Source organism: Lissotriton vulgaris, chromosome 3_1, assembly GCF_964263255.1.
Source record: "Lissotriton vulgaris chromosome 3_1, aLisVul1.2, whole genome shotgun sequence".
Taxonomy (NCBI): domain Eukaryota; kingdom Metazoa; phylum Chordata; class Amphibia; order Caudata; family Salamandridae; genus Lissotriton; species Lissotriton vulgaris.
In genome coordinates, this window is record NC_141689.1 from 1,609,402,734 (window position 1) to 1,609,420,665 (window position 17,932).

The window sequence follows — 17,932 nt, forward strand, 5'->3', positions numbered from 1 at the left end:
CTGCCTTTCCCCTTGGCTGCTTGCTCTGGCAGCAGGAATTATAACGTCAGAATGCAACTGTAATAACTTATTAGTTGAGCAGTTACGTCATTCCTTTATTACAAGCACTTCGTAAGGAGTAAGATATTAATGACGTGCTTTGACACACAGATTGCATGCTCCCATTTAATATAGAAACTATACACTTCTGTGAAAATCAGCAACCGGAGTAGGGGCTCACAATGCATCCTGTTATTGATGAAGAAGAACATTTCTATACATTGTTTTTGTTTGAAATATTAAAGGCGTCTGATAGAAGCTAGTAAACCTCTTCTGAAACAGAGTAAACCCATCATTTAATAATCCATGCATTCTTTGGCCGATTGCATAGTGTGCCCAGGCAGTCATGATAGAGCCCCACTTCTCCTCTCCATTTGTTATTCAGGGCTTTATTTACAGAATGGCGGACTGTAAACTCCATCAGAAATGTAGCGAATGTCCTGTTTCCGTACAACAAGTGCATTATAGCCTTTGATACTTGTAATACAGTGGATGTGTAACATTTTGACAGAGTAACCAGTCCAACAAACTCTAAATGAGGCCCTTAGTCTGAGGTTTAAGGTCACACTAGGCAGCAAATGCTATCACTGCCAGAATAGTTGACCCTTAGCCCCCTCTCCTGCCCAGAATGAGTTCTCCTGTTTACCAGGGAATAACTCTAACATGCTTGTTTGGATTCCTTCTCTCACAGAGCCTGCTTTCCCCTGTAGCCTTTGGTTTTGGCTGTGAGTACTTTGCCGTCTTTGAGGAGCAGGGTGTTGGTGTTCAGTGGGACAACCTTCTTGAGAGTCCTTTAGAAGAGGATGGCTACAACCTCACCACCTCTGCCGTCATGATGCTGTTCGACACCTTCCTGTATGGTGTTATGACCTGGTACATCGAAGCAGTCTTCCCAGGTGAGCAGTTTATGTCAAAGAGAACACTGGGCTGACATTACACCATATACATTCAAAACCAGGGCCAGATTGCCTCATAGATGAGCCAGAAACAACGTGCTTTGCAGCAGGTGCTTTGTGCTTGTTCCTGCTCTGCCCTGATCACCTACCTGCAAGGTATCCATACCACAATACGTGAGGTCACAGAGCTCTCTGACAAATACACTTGGGGGGCATGCACCTTTGGTATTTTTAAATGCAGAAAGAAACACACCGTCTGCACACGCTTTGCTAGCCAGGCTTTGTTACTGCCAAGAGAACTCTTACACTTCACTGGAAGGCCCCTCTGCTCCATTATTGGCAGCATAGCAAGGTGCAGTACGCACATGGGGGGCAGCTGAGGAAACCTCCCTCCACTATGACGAGGAGCGCCACATCTGCAAGCGTCCCATGTAACCAGAATGGGAAACTACTGACACAGTTCCTAAACCCTGTATCCCAGGACTATCTTCTTCAGTGACCTCATCGCCCGACACTTCCACTCTGTGGACCCACCATGTGTACAACCCTTATTTCTATATACACCTCCTATCAATTTCTGCGAAAGCTAGCATAGTGATTCCGCTGTAATGTTATATTTCACAAATTAAACTATAATACAATATTTTAAAAAATCAGGTGCATTGTGCTTGACACAGAACAAAAATGTTAGCACTTTTTAAGAGCATCTTAGAAACCAAAGGGAGGGTAATGCAATGTGGCCCAGATTGCAGGGACTTCAATTAATGGTTGGACCCCTGTCTGTGGTAAGATTTTTCCCCATGAATCCTGACTCTTTCATTTATGTGGACCTCCTTATAAAAATGACCAGAGAGATAGTTTGACTTGAAACTCCCTCACTCCCAAAGGGTTCTCCTTATGGGGCACACCTTTGACTTGGGGACCAAGAAGTGGCTATCACATTGGTGTTATTCATATGTGGTCCTCTTAAAACACTTCTTCCTTATGCTTTCTGATTCCAAATGGGGAAATGTGCTGTGTTACCAGAAAACAGGTATGATTTCAGCCTTATTGGCAACCACAAGCTCTGTTGTACAGGTTGATAACTTCATTAAGTCACATACATATAGCAGTGGCTAACGCTCAACTGCAGTAGTACTTGATTGGGTACTTTGCATGTAGTATTAGGAGAGAATAGTATCTTTCCTCCCTTATCCTGGCAGTTTTGCGAACTGTGGTTTGCAGTCCATCCTTCTGACTGATTCAGTTCCAGATCGAAAAGAATGTCTGTAGCAGTGTATCCCAGCGCGGAAAAGTATGGCCAATCACAGTGATCTGTTGCCTTTTAAGTGTCTATCTCTTTTGTTCTCAGGCCAGTATGGAATCCCCCGCCCATGGTACTTCCCTTTCACAAAGTCGTACTGGTGCGGTGAGAAGTCCCAGGACATCGGACACAAGCAGTCAGGCCAGAAAGGAGCTTCTGAAAGTGAGCATGGATCTGATTTTTTATTCTATGCTTCAGTATGTTGTGCTATATGATGCCACTCTATGCAATGCTGTGGCTTACTTGCTCTGTCTTGATGCTTCGCTTTGATGGATTGTGTTAGGATGACATTTGAAATGCTCAACTACCCTTTTTGCAAGTCAACAGAGTGCCACCATACATTTTGGTTGAATGGCTCAAATGTAGGTGGTCACTGGTACCCACACTTGTAGGCCACAGAAGTACAGCACATCACCAAAGAGAACCAGTGTAAAGGGAAGCAAGGAATGGGAGACTAGAAAAGCCATGATTGAATACCTTGTGTATAAGCTGCTTTCATAAGTAATATACAGAGAAGAAAGAGTGGCAGACTGGTTAAAAGTTTTGCAGATTTGAGTGATTGATAGTTTCTTTTAACACAGGTATTGAAGTTTGCACTGGCAGTGGGTTTGAAGAGACACCTTTCCAGAGTATGGTTCTTCTTAGGGTAGTCAGTGTCTGTCCTAAATAGCCATTTAAAAAAAAATATGAACAAAAGGGATGGAATCATTAATCAAGTGTTAGATTGCTTTGGGCGGGTGCTGTTGAAGGACTGTGTTCCTATGTTATGTGTTTGTCCCTGTGGGGGACACTTCGTCCTATCATCTGCGACTCAGTAGGAACGACAAAAGGATTGTGTTTGCTGTAAGCAAATTAGTAAGTCCATTAGTCCTGCCTTGGAGATAAAGCCATGCTAAATTGGAGCCCTGCCTTACTCTTTGCATCCGTTTCCCCATAGTCTGCATGGAGCGGGAGCCCAGCCACCTCAGCTTAGGGGTATCCATTCAGAATCTGGTGAAGGTGTACCGCAACGGCAAGAAATTAGCAGTCGATGGACTTACACTCAGCTTCTACGAAGGCCAGATCACCTCATTCCTGGGACACAATGGTGCAGGCAAGACCACTACCATGTAAGTACAAAAGGGTCGTTTCAGTCTGACTTTTAGTTGGAGTTTGTCTTCACTCACGTTTTTAGTTAGTTAGTTGAAAGTCCCTCTCACGATCGGCACACGGATCCTATAGAGCTGACAGAATAATGCGATTCAGAAGAAATTTAGATGTCAAATCAAACGAGGACAAGGGTACCTAAGAATAACAGTTCTAATAGAGTTCCTGGGAACAGAGTAAATCAGCATGAGAGAACCTGTTGGCTCTTAAGTTCGCTGGTAAGCCTTTTTGTGAGTTTAAACTTTTTTTTTGACAAGGCCTAGACCTCTTGCTCGCTTTCCTGCAGACTTTTTGACAAGCACAGATAACACATTTTAATAAGGTAGACGTTTTAATTCATATCTTCTGAACCTCTTTGCCGCCATCTTGCCAAATTCAGTATCCTTGGACAATACCAGTAGTGCGTGTGGTTTTTCTGTGCTGTTTATTTTTCTATTTATTAGAGCTAAATGTCAGCATGACTATTTCGGGTCTTGACTTAAATGTCAGCAGGGCGGCTGCTGGCGCTTGCTTTTCATATTCAGATAGGTTGAAGTCTCATCAGCACATCTGCTGTATCATCTGAATAGTTGTACATGGCTAAAACAAGGCACCTACCGACCAGGAATTGCCACTGCAAACATCACATAATTAACGGCTTGGTTATCTGTTCTGTCCCTGCTTAGAGCACCGTAAGTGTTCGAGGAAAAGGGATTTCTAAATGGCAATTATCGATTTTTTTCCAGGAAGTGGATTTCTGTTTTTTTCTTTTAGCCAATCCTGCAATCTAGTGGTTTTTTGTGTATCTCTATATTTCAATTGTTTTTAATTTTAAACTTCATTGTTTTACAGTTTTACATTCTTTCTATAACATTTGTGTGTGTTTCTTTACAGGTCCATCTTAACGGGTTTGTTTCCTCCAACCATGGGCACCGCGTACATCCTGGGCAAAGATATACGCACTGAGATCAGCTCCATACGCCGGAATCTGGGGGTCTGTCCCCAGCATAATGTCCTTTTTGACATGTGAGTATTCTGTCATTTGTCTGGTGAAGTGGTGTATAACATTGTAACCATAGCCACCTCCTCAGCTGAGGCATGGGGGCACCCTTACACTAAACCCAGGAGGACTTTAAAAAATATATATATTGAAAACTAGCGTAATTATATCAGAAAACTTTTTTTTATATATATAGATATTGTATTTCAAGCCCAAATTGTCAACAAGCTCTTTTTCCTGTGGCATTCATCTCTGAGACATGAAGGAGCAAGATGAAATAGGGGGGTACTACACCACCCAGGAGAAGAACAGAGGATAATTAAGGAAATAAAAGCTGAAGCTTCATTTCACGTCATTAAAAAATCTATGCAAAATCCAACCCTGATAAAATCCTAAAGGGACGAAACGCGTTGACTTGGACTGATTGAAAAATCTGTTTATCTTGAACATGAATAAAAGTTGGATTCTGAATATATTCACAAGACTCCCAGAGGATTGACTCTGTTAAATTCCATATATTGGATTGATTTTTTGACTTTTTGGTGGATGTTTTTGGCAATATGGGGTTGGAATAGAGTATTTATATAAAAAAAACGTTTTCTGATATAATTACGCTCCTTTTCAATATAGGTTTCTGATCGATTGTGGCTTTGAGGCAGTGGGGCCATGGAAAGTTGAGCATAGGAGTACTTGATATTTTTCTCACTATGACACACTAGTGCGATGTTAAAGCCTACACTGATGAAGCACATATTTTCTTGGCTTTAATTTTAACCTTGCACTGGTCTGGACTTTGTGTCTTCGGCGAGGGGAACCTGTAGCTTAGCTCTTCTAACTTAGCAAAGGCAATATGATTGACTGACATTATGAATTTGTAGGTTTCAGAAGATACCTTTAGTTTGTTTCAAAGCATATTTGCAGTCTGCTCAAACGTAAAGCCGGTGCACCTGACTTAAGTGGGCTTGCTTCATCGATGATCTTACCATACACCCTTAGTGGGCATCACTTACCTAATCTAGACATTTTATGCTCCACCAGTATAAAGAAGGAAGCAATGTATTTGGCACACAATTACATCCCATCATTTACATGTGAAAAATGCCTCTTTCACTTTTTGTAGTATTTGTATTTATACATTTCACATAGCTCCCTGACGTCAAAGGCGCTCTGCTGTACTTCTCGTGAAATCAAAGTTGATATAATACCACATGTTGTGAGATTATCAGGTATCACAGACTTGTTTTACCTGAAGGATTTTTGTCATATATGAATTACATAGAGAATTGATGTTATGAATACCATGGCAATCTCTTAAGTGTAGATTGCAGCAAAGACAGTTTTGTTAACTCAGGCCTTTACTTTTTAAAAACCCTGTAAAAGTTTTATTTCATTATTTTTGTGGTGCAGACCATAATGGGGAAGAGGTTTGGTGAAGCTCTGGTCAAGTAGTTCATGAATCTTGGCCCAACGCCTTGTTGTGGAGCACTGTTCTATGCTTTACCACAAACAGTGGGGTCCGAGAGTTAAATGGACATAAAGCTGTCTAGAGAATAGTAAAGTATAGTAAATATATATTAACCTATTAGCACCCAAAACCTTCAGACAAAGCAAGTCACCTTTCTCAACTCTTGGCATCCATATTGCTAGCAACCCTGCCGTAAGCCCTGATTTCCAGGTCAGCCTTTTGGTGTTGCCACGTTTGCTTGAAAGCCGGAACTCATTGGTCTTCATTTGTTTTATTCAGGGTTCCTTGTTGTGGCTCTCTTTTATTGTCCAGAGCACAGAGCTGTCTCTGAAATATTTATTTTCATCATCTTTTCGTGCGGTAGGTTTGTTTCATTGTTCATCTTTAGACAGTGTACTTACTATCACCTCATGCTCTGTGCTTTCTCTTCACAGGCTGACGGTCGAGGAGCACATCTGGTTCTACGCCCGCCTCAAAGGTTCATCTGAAAAGCAGGTGAAGGCCGATATAAAACAGATGTTGATTGATGTAGACTTGGAGGACAAAAAGAAGGCCACAACCAATCAACTCTCAGGTATGGCTAAGCCCCACTGTACTAGCGGAGAACTGTACAGAGCCTGAATTAGGGTCACAGTGTTAGGCAGAGGTACTCTGTTGTCAGATGCAGTGGTGTAGTGTGGGTAGGGCCGCCGGGCGGTTGCCCAGGGTGCAAAATTCTTGGGGGCATTCTTAGGGGCAAAATTTAAAAAGGCTACTTGCCTTTGCGCGGGCATTCCACGCTACGCCACTGGTCAGAAGTGAGCCGTGGGCCAAGAAATGCTGAAAGCATCTGCATTGTATAGCTTCTTTGTGTGGGGTAAGGGTGTTCAACCAGAAGACAGCCCAATATAGAGTATGAGCTGTAGGAATTTGTTTGTATCTCACAGGCTGCAGGTTCAAAAAGTAGCGGGATCCACCTAGACAGCATATTCTGTGGTAGATAAAGATAACATAAATACCATCCATTAAGCGCAGCGCATATCATTTAAGTAATGAGTATTTCTTCAGTTAGTGGTGCACACTATTTCAATTGTCAATTTTACTATTGTATATATATATAAGTGTTTTTGCAGCAACTTGAGTGAAACAAAGCCCCTATTTTGCCCTCTCTTCTTCCCTCTCAAAGCTGGGCACCTTGTAGAAATCTTTCTTGATTTACAATGAAAAGTGTCATAAACCTCAATTCCTATTTCAGAATTTAAATCCTCTGTATAATAATATGGATATTATTTGGTCTCAAATAAAGATTTTCGTTGATGGGTATAAGGCGCCTCCAAAGCAAGAAAAGTGTTTGCAGAATCTCTCGCAACTGAATTGGAAAGGGAGAAACTATGGGCTTTTCCCTCATGGATATAAATACTATTTGGCAAACAAAGGTTGTCTTCACAACTAAACCTGCATATTTGTTGTCATCATCAGATATGTGACTTTCTAATATCTTATGGCCGCCATAGTCCATGCAAAGTTTAAAGGCAGTCGATTTTGGCAGCTCTACAAATGTTGTGGAGAGTTATTCTGCCTTTCATAATTATTTCAAAGTATTCAACGTTTGTAACTTCAGTTCAGCTTCCATTAGGTGATTTAATATGTGATATGAGATATTTTAATTTGATGGTAAAATATACTCTCAATAAACTCTACCTCTAAGGTAGGGATTGTTTTGTACAAAAAAAATAATTGAATGAACTGTAAATTCTCTCGGTACTTTTACATACAGAATCATTCTCTTTCTCTCGGTCATTCATTCACTCTCTATCGCTCTCTCAGTAAAATGTTGTAGAGATTGCATGTATGAGGAAGACCAGTGCATGTTTGACGAGCATGCCGCTGTCATTTCCTGCTCAGCTCTCCTGCGTTATCCAAGAGCTTGCAGGCTTGTAAGTCTGCTTGCATCATGCTTGTTTTTTGGTCAACCAGAGACTATTGTTTTCAGCATGCATTTTGTTTTCACAGGTGGCATGCAGAGGAAGCTCTCGGTGGCTTTGGCCTTCGTGGGTGGCTCAAAGGTTGTCATTTTGGATGAGCCGACTGCAGGCGTCGATCCTTATGCCCGCAGGGGAATATGGGACCTGCTGTTGAAATTTCGGCAAGGTACGCTCACAGCTGAACAAGATCACAAAACAATGCCTGAGGGATATTAATGGCGGACCTGAACTGAGGAGAGCAAATGCATTTCAAGAGTGAAGCATGGGCCTCAGAGTAAGAGATTGCATGACTCCCCGTGATGTACATACAGTATGGCTTGATTTCAGAGATGCCGGGGACAGGTCTTGATTTTGAGGGAACATTTTTATCTCAACACTTAAGTTCCCAGTGCTCACGTTCCAGTCAATTACTGATTCTTTGAAGATTTAGATTTTTTTAATTTTGGAGTTTTTCTTGCAGTGCTCTAGGTGTGATGCTGATTCAAGGGGTACAATATTTACAACTACCAAAATGATATTTTAAGTGAGGCATTGGCGTCACTGAGTGCTCCAGTGATGTCTAATGTGTGATGGATATTTATTGCTACAAGGTTTGTGTGTTGGTGTAATAGAAATCTGGTGGGGGCATTTGAGTTATTTATTTCAGGTACTGATTTTTGTGTACTGTGAAGAAGGGCACATTAGATAAACATGCTGGGGCGTTCTTGAGGACACCCTTTAGTTTCAGACACTTACAGTGAGTGACCTTTTCTTTATCTCTGGAAGCCTCATCTCCTTACAGCCCACTTCCCTGGTCCTTTCTGGTCATGTATGAGGGAAACCTGCATTCCTCACGTATTGGTGGAATTAACTTCAGTGTTAACACGGTATTATGTTTGTCAAATCTGAGGTCATGTTCCTCAGAGGCATCACAAATACCACAGATAGGCTCCAAGTATTGTCCGCACTGGAGGGCAGCGAACAGCTGGCGACAGAGCACCGAGCTTGAACTCTTGGCTTATAGTATAATTCAGAGTTTTCTGTGAAATTTCTTTTGAGAAAACACAGATAAAATGACGAAACCTGTGAAATTGCTGTTCCACTTTTTGAGGATCGACAGCCATATCTCATTGCCCGAGTCATGAGCTGCTTTCTAATATCCTTTGGCCTGCCCCCACGAGCGTGGAGCCTTATTCAGAGTTTGGCGGACATGGTACTCTATCAGAATTTTTGAAAATGCCCTGCCCATGCTATTAAGAGTGCTATCGACTATAATGTACTTGTAATATGGCAGAGGGGACATCTGCCACATGTTTGTCAGCGTCCCTGTCTGACAAATTCTAAATAAGGCCCATGGTCTCTGCCTTAGTGTTGGGGTTGTACATTGCCCCGGTAGCATCACTGAGACGATTTGTTGAAACAAGTGCTTCTCAGGGGCTCTGTAGATATACACTCACTGCTGACAACTCCCATGGCGGGAAAGTCAAGGGCTTAAAGGAATCTGGTACACTGAGCGTCATAAAATTTGGTAAACGTAAAAAATAAATAAATAAAATTTGGTACACGTAACATCCGTTATCTACACCTTCGCTTGGACGTCATCTCATGCTTGGCTAGACTTTTGGAGTATGAGTATCTACACTGGTTGTTTGGTCGATGGACAGTGTTTCTCTGGTGCTCAGCTTTACTAAGTTGAGGGCCTACAGGATGATCCTCATCCGGGATGAGGGCAGGGCCCTTTTGCCTTCTCGTCATCTTAGAACAGCAAGTCCTTCGGATTTGGATCATCGTCTCCCCTGCTGGTTTGCTCTCTTTAATAGTTGTTCGCCGAATGCTCAGCAAAGAATCTAGCAATAATAGACAAATTAAAATGCAAGCTTGTCATCTGAAAATAAATCGGCCAGTATTGCTAGGAAAGGTAAATCCAGTTGGGGGACTGTTTTAACCCAAATTACTGAGTTTCGTTTCATTCAGTTACGATGTCAAATCCATTATATATAAGCATTGACAAAACCAGTTGGGCTAGTTTTGGCCAGTCTGGCATTTTCCTTAATGTTTATTTGCAAACATATGCAATAAACATTAAAAGGTTTAAAAATAATAAAAAGTAAAAATGCCTCTATCTGCAAGTGGCATGCATATATTTGAGAAAAACTAAGTAAAAATGACCCTTTGATAAAGTAAATGAAAAACGAAATTTAAGGAGAAGTAGAAGAAGCAAAGATTGTCCTATCTGCCCTGTCATTGGAGTGTACATCTTTTCTGACAAATATGCCATGTGCAAGTGCAAAATTCCCATCACTCACAGTAAGGAAAGCCAGTGGCTGAAGTGGGCTGACCCTTTGCCCCATGCTGTAGTCTGAGGTGGGGGACGCAAACTGTGAAACACAGTTGAACAGACCAATGAATGTTGAGGACTGACCGAATGCCCCTATATGAATACGCATTTCGATGCATGTGTATTATGTTTTTTGGGAAAAAAGGAGGCTGGAAAGACAGCTCAAACGGTCTGTAGGCCATACCTAAAAAGCAGGTTCATGAATGAGCTGCTGCCCCATATAATGCAAGTACTAGCCGGGGAGGATAGGGGGCGCACCACAGACACGCTTATGGCTAACACTTGGTTCTCTCACCTTTTGTCACACCTCATGCAGGCCGCACTATTATTCTCTCGACACACCACATGGACGAAGCGGATATTCTCGGGGATCGCATTGCTATCATCTCCCACGGCAAGCTGTGCTGCGTGGGTTCCTCGCTCTTCCTAAAGAACCAGCTTGGCACTGGCTACTACCTCACCCTGGTGAAGAAGGATGTGGACTCGTCGCTGAGCTCCTGCAGGAACAGCAGCAGCACAGTATCGTTCCTGAAGAAGGTAGGCGCACATGTCCTACACTTCTGCACTTGTCGTTTCTGCCGCATGGCAGCACGCTTGCTGTCAGGAGTTGTTCATGAATTAAAAACAACCAGTAGAAGCTCCTAGGACGACTATTGACAGAACAACCTGGTTGTGTGCCATGTTAAAAGCAGTTTTTGTAGTGTGATCTTGTATATACTCATTATTATCACTATTTTTTACCTAAGAGACAATGCCATATTATACCTGCTTATTCCTCGCCATCCAATAGAAATTCTAAATTTTTCCTTGTTACTTATCAGACTGTTGGAAGCTAAGCACAGTGTTCTGTACTAGACCCATGCACATGTATTGATTTTCAGGTCTAACAATGCCCTAGCCTTTTTAATATCCGTCACATCTGTAGCAAAATGTAACCTTTTGCGAAGAAGCACCGTTCAATTCCTATCAGTATATACATGGAAAGTGTGGCCAATGTGTGAAAAAGGGAGGATTTTGAGCGGTGGAGCAGAGGTTTTTGGGCTTAAATGCAGCAAATTTAATTTACCCAGCACAGCAATTACCCTTTGTGCGAGTGGAGGGATGGGATTTACAAAACTTCCTGGAAGCTGCACCATTCACAGACCTCTTGTCTTGCTCGATATTGAGAGCATCTGAGATACAACACTGCCTGTGGGTTTTACTCTCTCTTACTAACTGTACAAGTTTTGATACTAATTATTCTTAAATGCATTTCTCGTTTTCATTTACTTACCAGGAGGATAGTGTCTCCCAGAGCAGTTCCGATGCTGGCCTAGGCAGTGACCACGAGAGCGACACTTTGACCATAGGTAAGATTTCGAAGTCACCCTATTGCTTTTATACCTAGTGTGCCCTGTTTGAGTCTGCGGGATATTTCATGTGCTGCTCAGCTCTGTAAAAACCATAGGACATAGTTTTGAATCCTACCATGGATGACTTTGCTTTTCATTCTTCTGAGGCTGATCTAAAGAGACCCTCAATGTTTCTTCAGAAAAGACCACATAGTTTTTGTTGAGAGCTGTTCAGTTAGGCTTGAGTCAGGTTAATATTGCCGATTAGAAGCTAGACTAACATTTGGTGACATTTTAGAATTGCATTTGTATCTGGAAGTGTATTGGACTTTGGGGTACCGAAGGCGCATGACTGCTTCCCAGTAGCATAGTAAATTAAAAGCTCACTCCTGACATCTGCCATGGCCTACACATGACAAGTTTAAACTGCTCCAAGACCATTTTAGCCTTACATGTTTATAAGGCTGATAAACTGAGCACTGGTGGCTCAGTCTCTACTCTGTAGGGACATATTGGTGTAAGTTTTCTTGTATTTCCTGGTGTAAGGCGCTTATAGGGTTAAACAGTGCTGCTCTGCTTCCCTCTTTACAGATGTTTCGGCAATTTCCAATCTAATCAGCAAGCATGTGGCTAATGCGCGACTGGTTGAGGACATTGGGCACGAGCTCACCTACGTGCTACCGTACGAGGCAGCCAAGGAGGGCGCGTTTGTGGAACTGTTCCATGAGATCGATGACCGTCTCTCAGACCTAGGCATCTCCAGCTATGGCATTTCTGATACAACACTGGAAGAGGTATGAGAGCTGCCCAAGAGGCGTGAGCAGAGAAGGACCTTGAGATAACAGTGCATACGTGATTAGCTATTACTTAGCAATGTATTTGTAAATTTAATTTAACAGTAATATGATACACGTTCCACTACTAATAAGGCTTAGTAGTTTACGAACTTTGCTATTTAATACAGAGAGGGACAGACATAGGAAATCAGACGTGTCTGCTTTATGTCATCAGGCTCAAGACACTGCTTTGTCTCACTCCTTTTTACCTTATTTTGGCTCTTCTCTGGCCTCATTCTTCACTGCTCCATGGGAACAGTCTCTAACTCAGTCATTCAGCACCACACTAACCCACTCCAAATCCCTTAATATTCATAAATGGTGCCTTCCTTGGAGTTTAAAGCCCTGCCCAGTATAACCCAAAACGTATTGCCCTTGTCCAAGGTACACAAGAAACAAGTGGATAAATTGTAAATTGTTGTGTCTTGTAAAGCGCACTGCTACCCGGAGGCCTCGTAGCGCTATAGACCGCTGGGGAACCCGTCCTGGCTTTCCCTGTGAGATAGTCCCTCCTGGGGGTCTCCAAGGTGAAACCAGGCATCCCCGGCGTTTGTGTGGGGCCGTTGTGGAGATGAGGCAAGCTAATGCCCAGAGTTGCCGAGTGTGCTCCCTGGTCGGAGTAGGCACCGATGCGAGAATTATCAGTCCGCTGATCCTGGTCCAAGACCCTGCCGCGTCGGGAATCGAACCCTGGTCCCGGGCCGTTCTCTGCACTCGGGTCTGCCGCCTCTAACCAGTGAGCCACACCTCTCCAGAATTTCAAAGCATTCCACCCTGTACCCCCTATAGACCGACTCATAGTTCCACAGTGTACGCAGCAACCTCACTATTAGTTCCACTTTTTCTGTGGCTCAATGACTTGTTGTCATTCGAAAGGAAGATCACCCATGGATCTTGTGTAAAAACTTCATATACATACACATGCAAGTACAGACATGCGTGCACAAGCGCACACTCTTACCCCTGAGGGAAGACCACTTCCACGATATAGACAACATTAGACAACATTCGCTGCGCTCACCTGAGTGTTGGGGGACGAATATATATGGGAGAAGGCTGAAAGTATTTTATGGTATAGGCAGGAGGCATGGTTCGTACTACATTCCAGTTATTGTACATGTTTTCATGGAAATTCTTCTTTTGCTTTCAGATATTTCTTAAAGTAGCTAACGACACTGGAGTGGATGCTGAGACCTCAGGTAAGGGTACCTACTGTTTTGACCGATTGATGCATTCAGAGGTCACAGGCATTTGGTTGTGTAGATAACCAGCCTTACGTACACTGAAAATGCTTCCTCAAGGCCTATCTTTCTATTATCCTGAGGACTAAATCACCATTGGGCTCAAAGATCAGTTAAATCACTTTAGTGACACTTAACAATTATAATTTGGTTATCATTTTTTATTTCATTTCTTTAATTTATAAAATTTCCTTTTTTTCTTCTTTTTTCATCTTTAAAACTTTTTTTGAAGTGTATACATCACAATAAAAACTCAATCCTGTTATTACATCAAATACAAAAAACCCACATATAATATATTACTCAACAAAGAACAACCCTGGAATAAATCACATAAATACATAAATTTCACAAAACTCATTCAAACACATACAGACTCATACAACCATCATACAAACAGCATCTGATCACGGGGGAGATTGTAGATAGCAAAATCTCTGTGACCAGATTGAATAAATATGTTCAGAAAGGGTCTAAACATAGTGATAACCAGCCTTATGAACTCTAAGAGAATATCAGGCTTGAAACAAATGATCACTCTAAAGAGATCACCTTCTGCATGACAGTCGCTCAGATTCAGGTGTACAAGGATCCGTTAGGGCTGGAGGAAATGTACATTACGCTGACGTAATTTCTGCAATTTCGGCAATTTCACTTGTTGCTTGAAATTTCTAAAATTACACCACGTTGAATAGTTACGCTTCAGTTCGGGCAAAATTAGAGAAGAGGAGCGCAGGAATGATCCAAACAACCAAAAACGGGCATCTGTTGGTGTCAATTCTGTTTGTGTTATTTTGTTTGTTGCCAAATGCGTTCTCATGGCAAAACTGACACAAGGATGCATTTTGTCCTAAAATATAGCACTAATGACAAATTTGAATGTCGGGATAATACGTGTCATTTATCCCAGTTTTCCCAAAATTTCACATAATTACACAGAACAAATTCTACACCGCCCTGGTATCACTGCAGTGTAACATAAAGGCAGAGCATGTTATTTCCTCCATTTCTTCTCTCCATTTAATCTCCACCGTATCTTTGAAAAAAGCAGATTTGCTATCAAGTACCACATGAGCACGGGATTCCATCATGCAATTTATTTTCTACATATAAATGTTGCATTTTTTTTCATGGTCGGCCCATACTGTTTGGCGGTAAAATATCCTAGTTACTCATATACTTAATGAGGACCCATTAATGTGATCTGCTGTATCAAAATGACTGCAAATCAGTAATTATCATTTACTTGAAGCAACAAACAGTAACAGTTACCATACTGAGTTACCCTTGATTCTGGGTAGACTACCCCAAACCTAAGTGTGAGTGTACTGACTCAACATGGAGGTTCGGTCCCACAGACAAAGAGTATGGTTCCCTGCAGTGTCAATAAAGCACGCCATCCTCTCGGCCTTGAATGAGCTAGCTGAGACAAATGTGTTGGGTACTCCCTAAATCTTTCCCTTCCAGAGTTTGGTAGTGCAGATTTCGAGATCCATTATTGGACCCTTTTATTGTTCTCTTTTGGGCCCCATTGCACGTTCATTCTCCCCCGCACATTAAATGTGAGTATTTAAAAAAGCTTTTCCTTCTGTTCCTCTTCTCACCTTTGTGTGTTGTTGGAAGCTACGGTTATCGTATGCCCGGCTTTGCAAACTACACACTGTGGCATCTCTTTAGCTGGCACGATCTCCTGCCTCCACGTGCAGTAAAAGTTGGGACTTTAAGATTCCTCCATGCATCTGTAACACAGTTAGCATGCATACTGTCAGGTTTATTGCAATATTTTATTAGAGTGTTATGGTGTAAACACTGATCTGGACTATATTGCAAAATGCTATACGTCTTTATGAACTGAATATATAATATCTTTATGAATTGAATATATTGCATGAGCTATGCTTTTTCAGCCATGTGTTTAATCTGTAACATAATATGAATGTGTTAACTTGTGAGATATATTTTATGGGTTTTCTTAAAGTGATATGCACCATATTCCACCTGACCAGGTTTCAGCAATCCTTCATAATTGTCTGTTTTTTCAAACCAGATGGCACCTTGCCTGCCAAAAGGAGAAGATATGCATTTGGAGACCGGCAGAGCTGCCTTCGACCATTTACCGATGACGAGATTGTCGACCCCAATGATTCTGATATAGATCCAGGTAACTGTTTTGGGCTCAATGTTATTTGAAAAGTATTTCTGTATTTAGCCTCTACCTTTTAACCTCCTACTATAACCATTATATATGTCTTCTTCCAAGGACATGACCTGGACAAGAAAAAAAGTACAAGTGCATTGAGTTATATGCTCATAAAATTACCATCTTCTCTCTGCAGAATCCAGAGAAACAGATTTCCTCAGTGGTGTTGATGGCAAGGGTTCCTACCAAGTGAAGGGCTGGAAACTCATTCGTCAACAGTTTGTCGCACTACTTTGGAAGCGTTTTCTGTACGCACGTCGAAGCCGCAAGGGATTTTTTGCACAGGTGAGTTAAAGGTCTAGAGATGTTCGGGATAATTTGACAAAGATGCGGGCTTCTTTTCACCATACTCATTACTCTCTTTAGAAGGCAGACCTGAGCTTTATAAGATTTGTAGAAAACTTGTGTGTCGGGGTTTCTTTTTGAAACATTCCCCTTCCACTGGCGAGAGCACCGCAAATCAGGATGGCTCAAGCTGAAGAATATGCCCAAGAACGGGCAGTATTTTTGGCCCAGTACACACTGTCTCATTCCTTAATAGTGACAACAAAATTATTGATACAAGGCTGTAGTTTGTCATTTTTTGTAACACACAACAAACTGTAAGACCGTTGAATGAACTGTACACATTCCGCCGTTAGGAAAGCAAGAATAAAGCATATTATTTTGTTATTCTGAAGAGAAATGGAAACAAAGATTTTTATAGGATCAAAACAAATCAAGACACTTTACCTGGTGATGCATTCATTATAAATATTCACTGAAACCCAATTTACACAAATTATTGTTTGTGTGCAACGTAGCTCTCTCAGCTAACCTGTAAGTCTGTCCAAATTTAGTGGCCATTTCAATGGTAAATATGTTGTCTCACTGAGTTACCACACAATGCTTTCGTTACATTAAAAAATCGCTTGCCTCATGCCCATTAAAGGTAGGTTGATCACAAAGGTTTGTGATTCCAAAAAGTGGTTTGTAGCTCTAAAAAGTTTCTTTGGGAAGCACTGGTTTGGACAGTTTGGATCTCAAGTTCTCTTTTTGTAAATTCGGAGGCCTGCATATGTTAACAATGCTGACTCCATAATCACAAAAAGAGAAATGCCTGTAACTTGAAATCTAATAGACTAATGTTTTTGCGCTTAATGCTTATTCTGTCTGTTCTCAAGTATTGATTTCAAGTGGCACATAATGGTTTGGAGTGAATCTGGACATTCAAGTTGAAACCTGTTTGCTTTTCTTTCCTATTTTCCCTGTGTTTGCAGATTGTGTTGCCCGCTATATTCGTGCTCATTGCTCTCATGTTCAGTTTGATCGTACCTCCCTTTGGTAAATATCCCACCCTGGAACTTCAGCCTTGGATGTATGAAGAGCAGTACACCTTTATTAGGTAGGTGCCAATCACTCTAAGTTGGTTAATGTTATAGGGTGGAAATAATAATCATTGACAAATCAGACACCTCTGACAAGCATGTCTCATGAGAAAAGTGTGAGTGGTGCTTGGCTTGATGCGGGACAGCACCACAAGTCGATCCAAAGCAGCAGCAATTTCAGGCATATCACTTACTACTTTAAAAAAGAGGTTTAATCTTATCTTGTAACATACCTGTGATTTAGAAACTATATTAACCTCGTCTTCAGAGTAGACTAGACAGCTCAAACCCCCTAGGTAAATGTATTACTTAAGGACATTTCCACATTTTGTGGTGTGGTATGCATACTTGTGTGGCACACAAGAGTAATTTTGAATTCAGAATTTTTGGCTATTTGCTGAAATGTATTTAAAGGCCATTTAGACACCATATTTGGGGTCCCTGAATTTGGTGCACTATAGGAGACAGCCTGGAGCCATGGTTGCCTCTTACTACTTTGGAGCCACACGCTTACCTTATATTTAAGATCTGAAAGAACAGCATGTCCTTTTGCTGATCTGTGTGTGCTACTCCTCACTCAGAATGCTCCTCTTGATATAAAGGCAAACGGGGAGGCGGACCAGTGTTAGGAAACATTAATTGGACACAATGGGTACTGCATAATTTCCTAAGAATTGTTTGGTAGACATTGACAGATTGTGCTGTTTATACAACATTCAAATATTGAATAAGTCAAAGTTTTGGACATTTTATCAGCACTCATTTAGGTTATGCTGCATCCATGATTTACTAGTATGGCCATACATTATCTTCTTGTGTTGTGTACTATGGAAGACAATGGGGGACTG

General features: G+C 41.6%; 1 protein-coding gene across 1 annotated transcript in view; it reads left to right on the forward strand.

The window, feature by feature from the left end:
• Positions 1-17,932, forward strand: part of ABCA1 (ATP binding cassette subfamily A member 1) — a 184,463-nt gene that overhangs the window by 115,395 nt on the left and 51,136 nt on the right. The window contains exons 17-29 of the mRNA XM_086962091.1: positions 731-935; positions 2,287-2,400; positions 3,176-3,347; positions 4,258-4,389; positions 6,263-6,402; positions 7,821-7,958; positions 10,426-10,646; positions 11,386-11,458; positions 12,032-12,234; positions 13,427-13,475; positions 15,565-15,678; positions 15,854-16,002; positions 16,977-17,101. Of these exons, the coding sequence (XP_086818217.1) occupies positions 731-935; positions 2,287-2,400; positions 3,176-3,347; positions 4,258-4,389; positions 6,263-6,402; positions 7,821-7,958; positions 10,426-10,646; positions 11,386-11,458; positions 12,032-12,234; positions 13,427-13,475; positions 15,565-15,678; positions 15,854-16,002; positions 16,977-17,101 (1,835 nt within the window). The remainder of the gene's footprint in view (positions 1-730; positions 936-2,286; positions 2,401-3,175; positions 3,348-4,257; positions 4,390-6,262; positions 6,403-7,820; positions 7,959-10,425; positions 10,647-11,385; positions 11,459-12,031; positions 12,235-13,426; positions 13,476-15,564; positions 15,679-15,853; positions 16,003-16,976; positions 17,102-17,932) is intronic.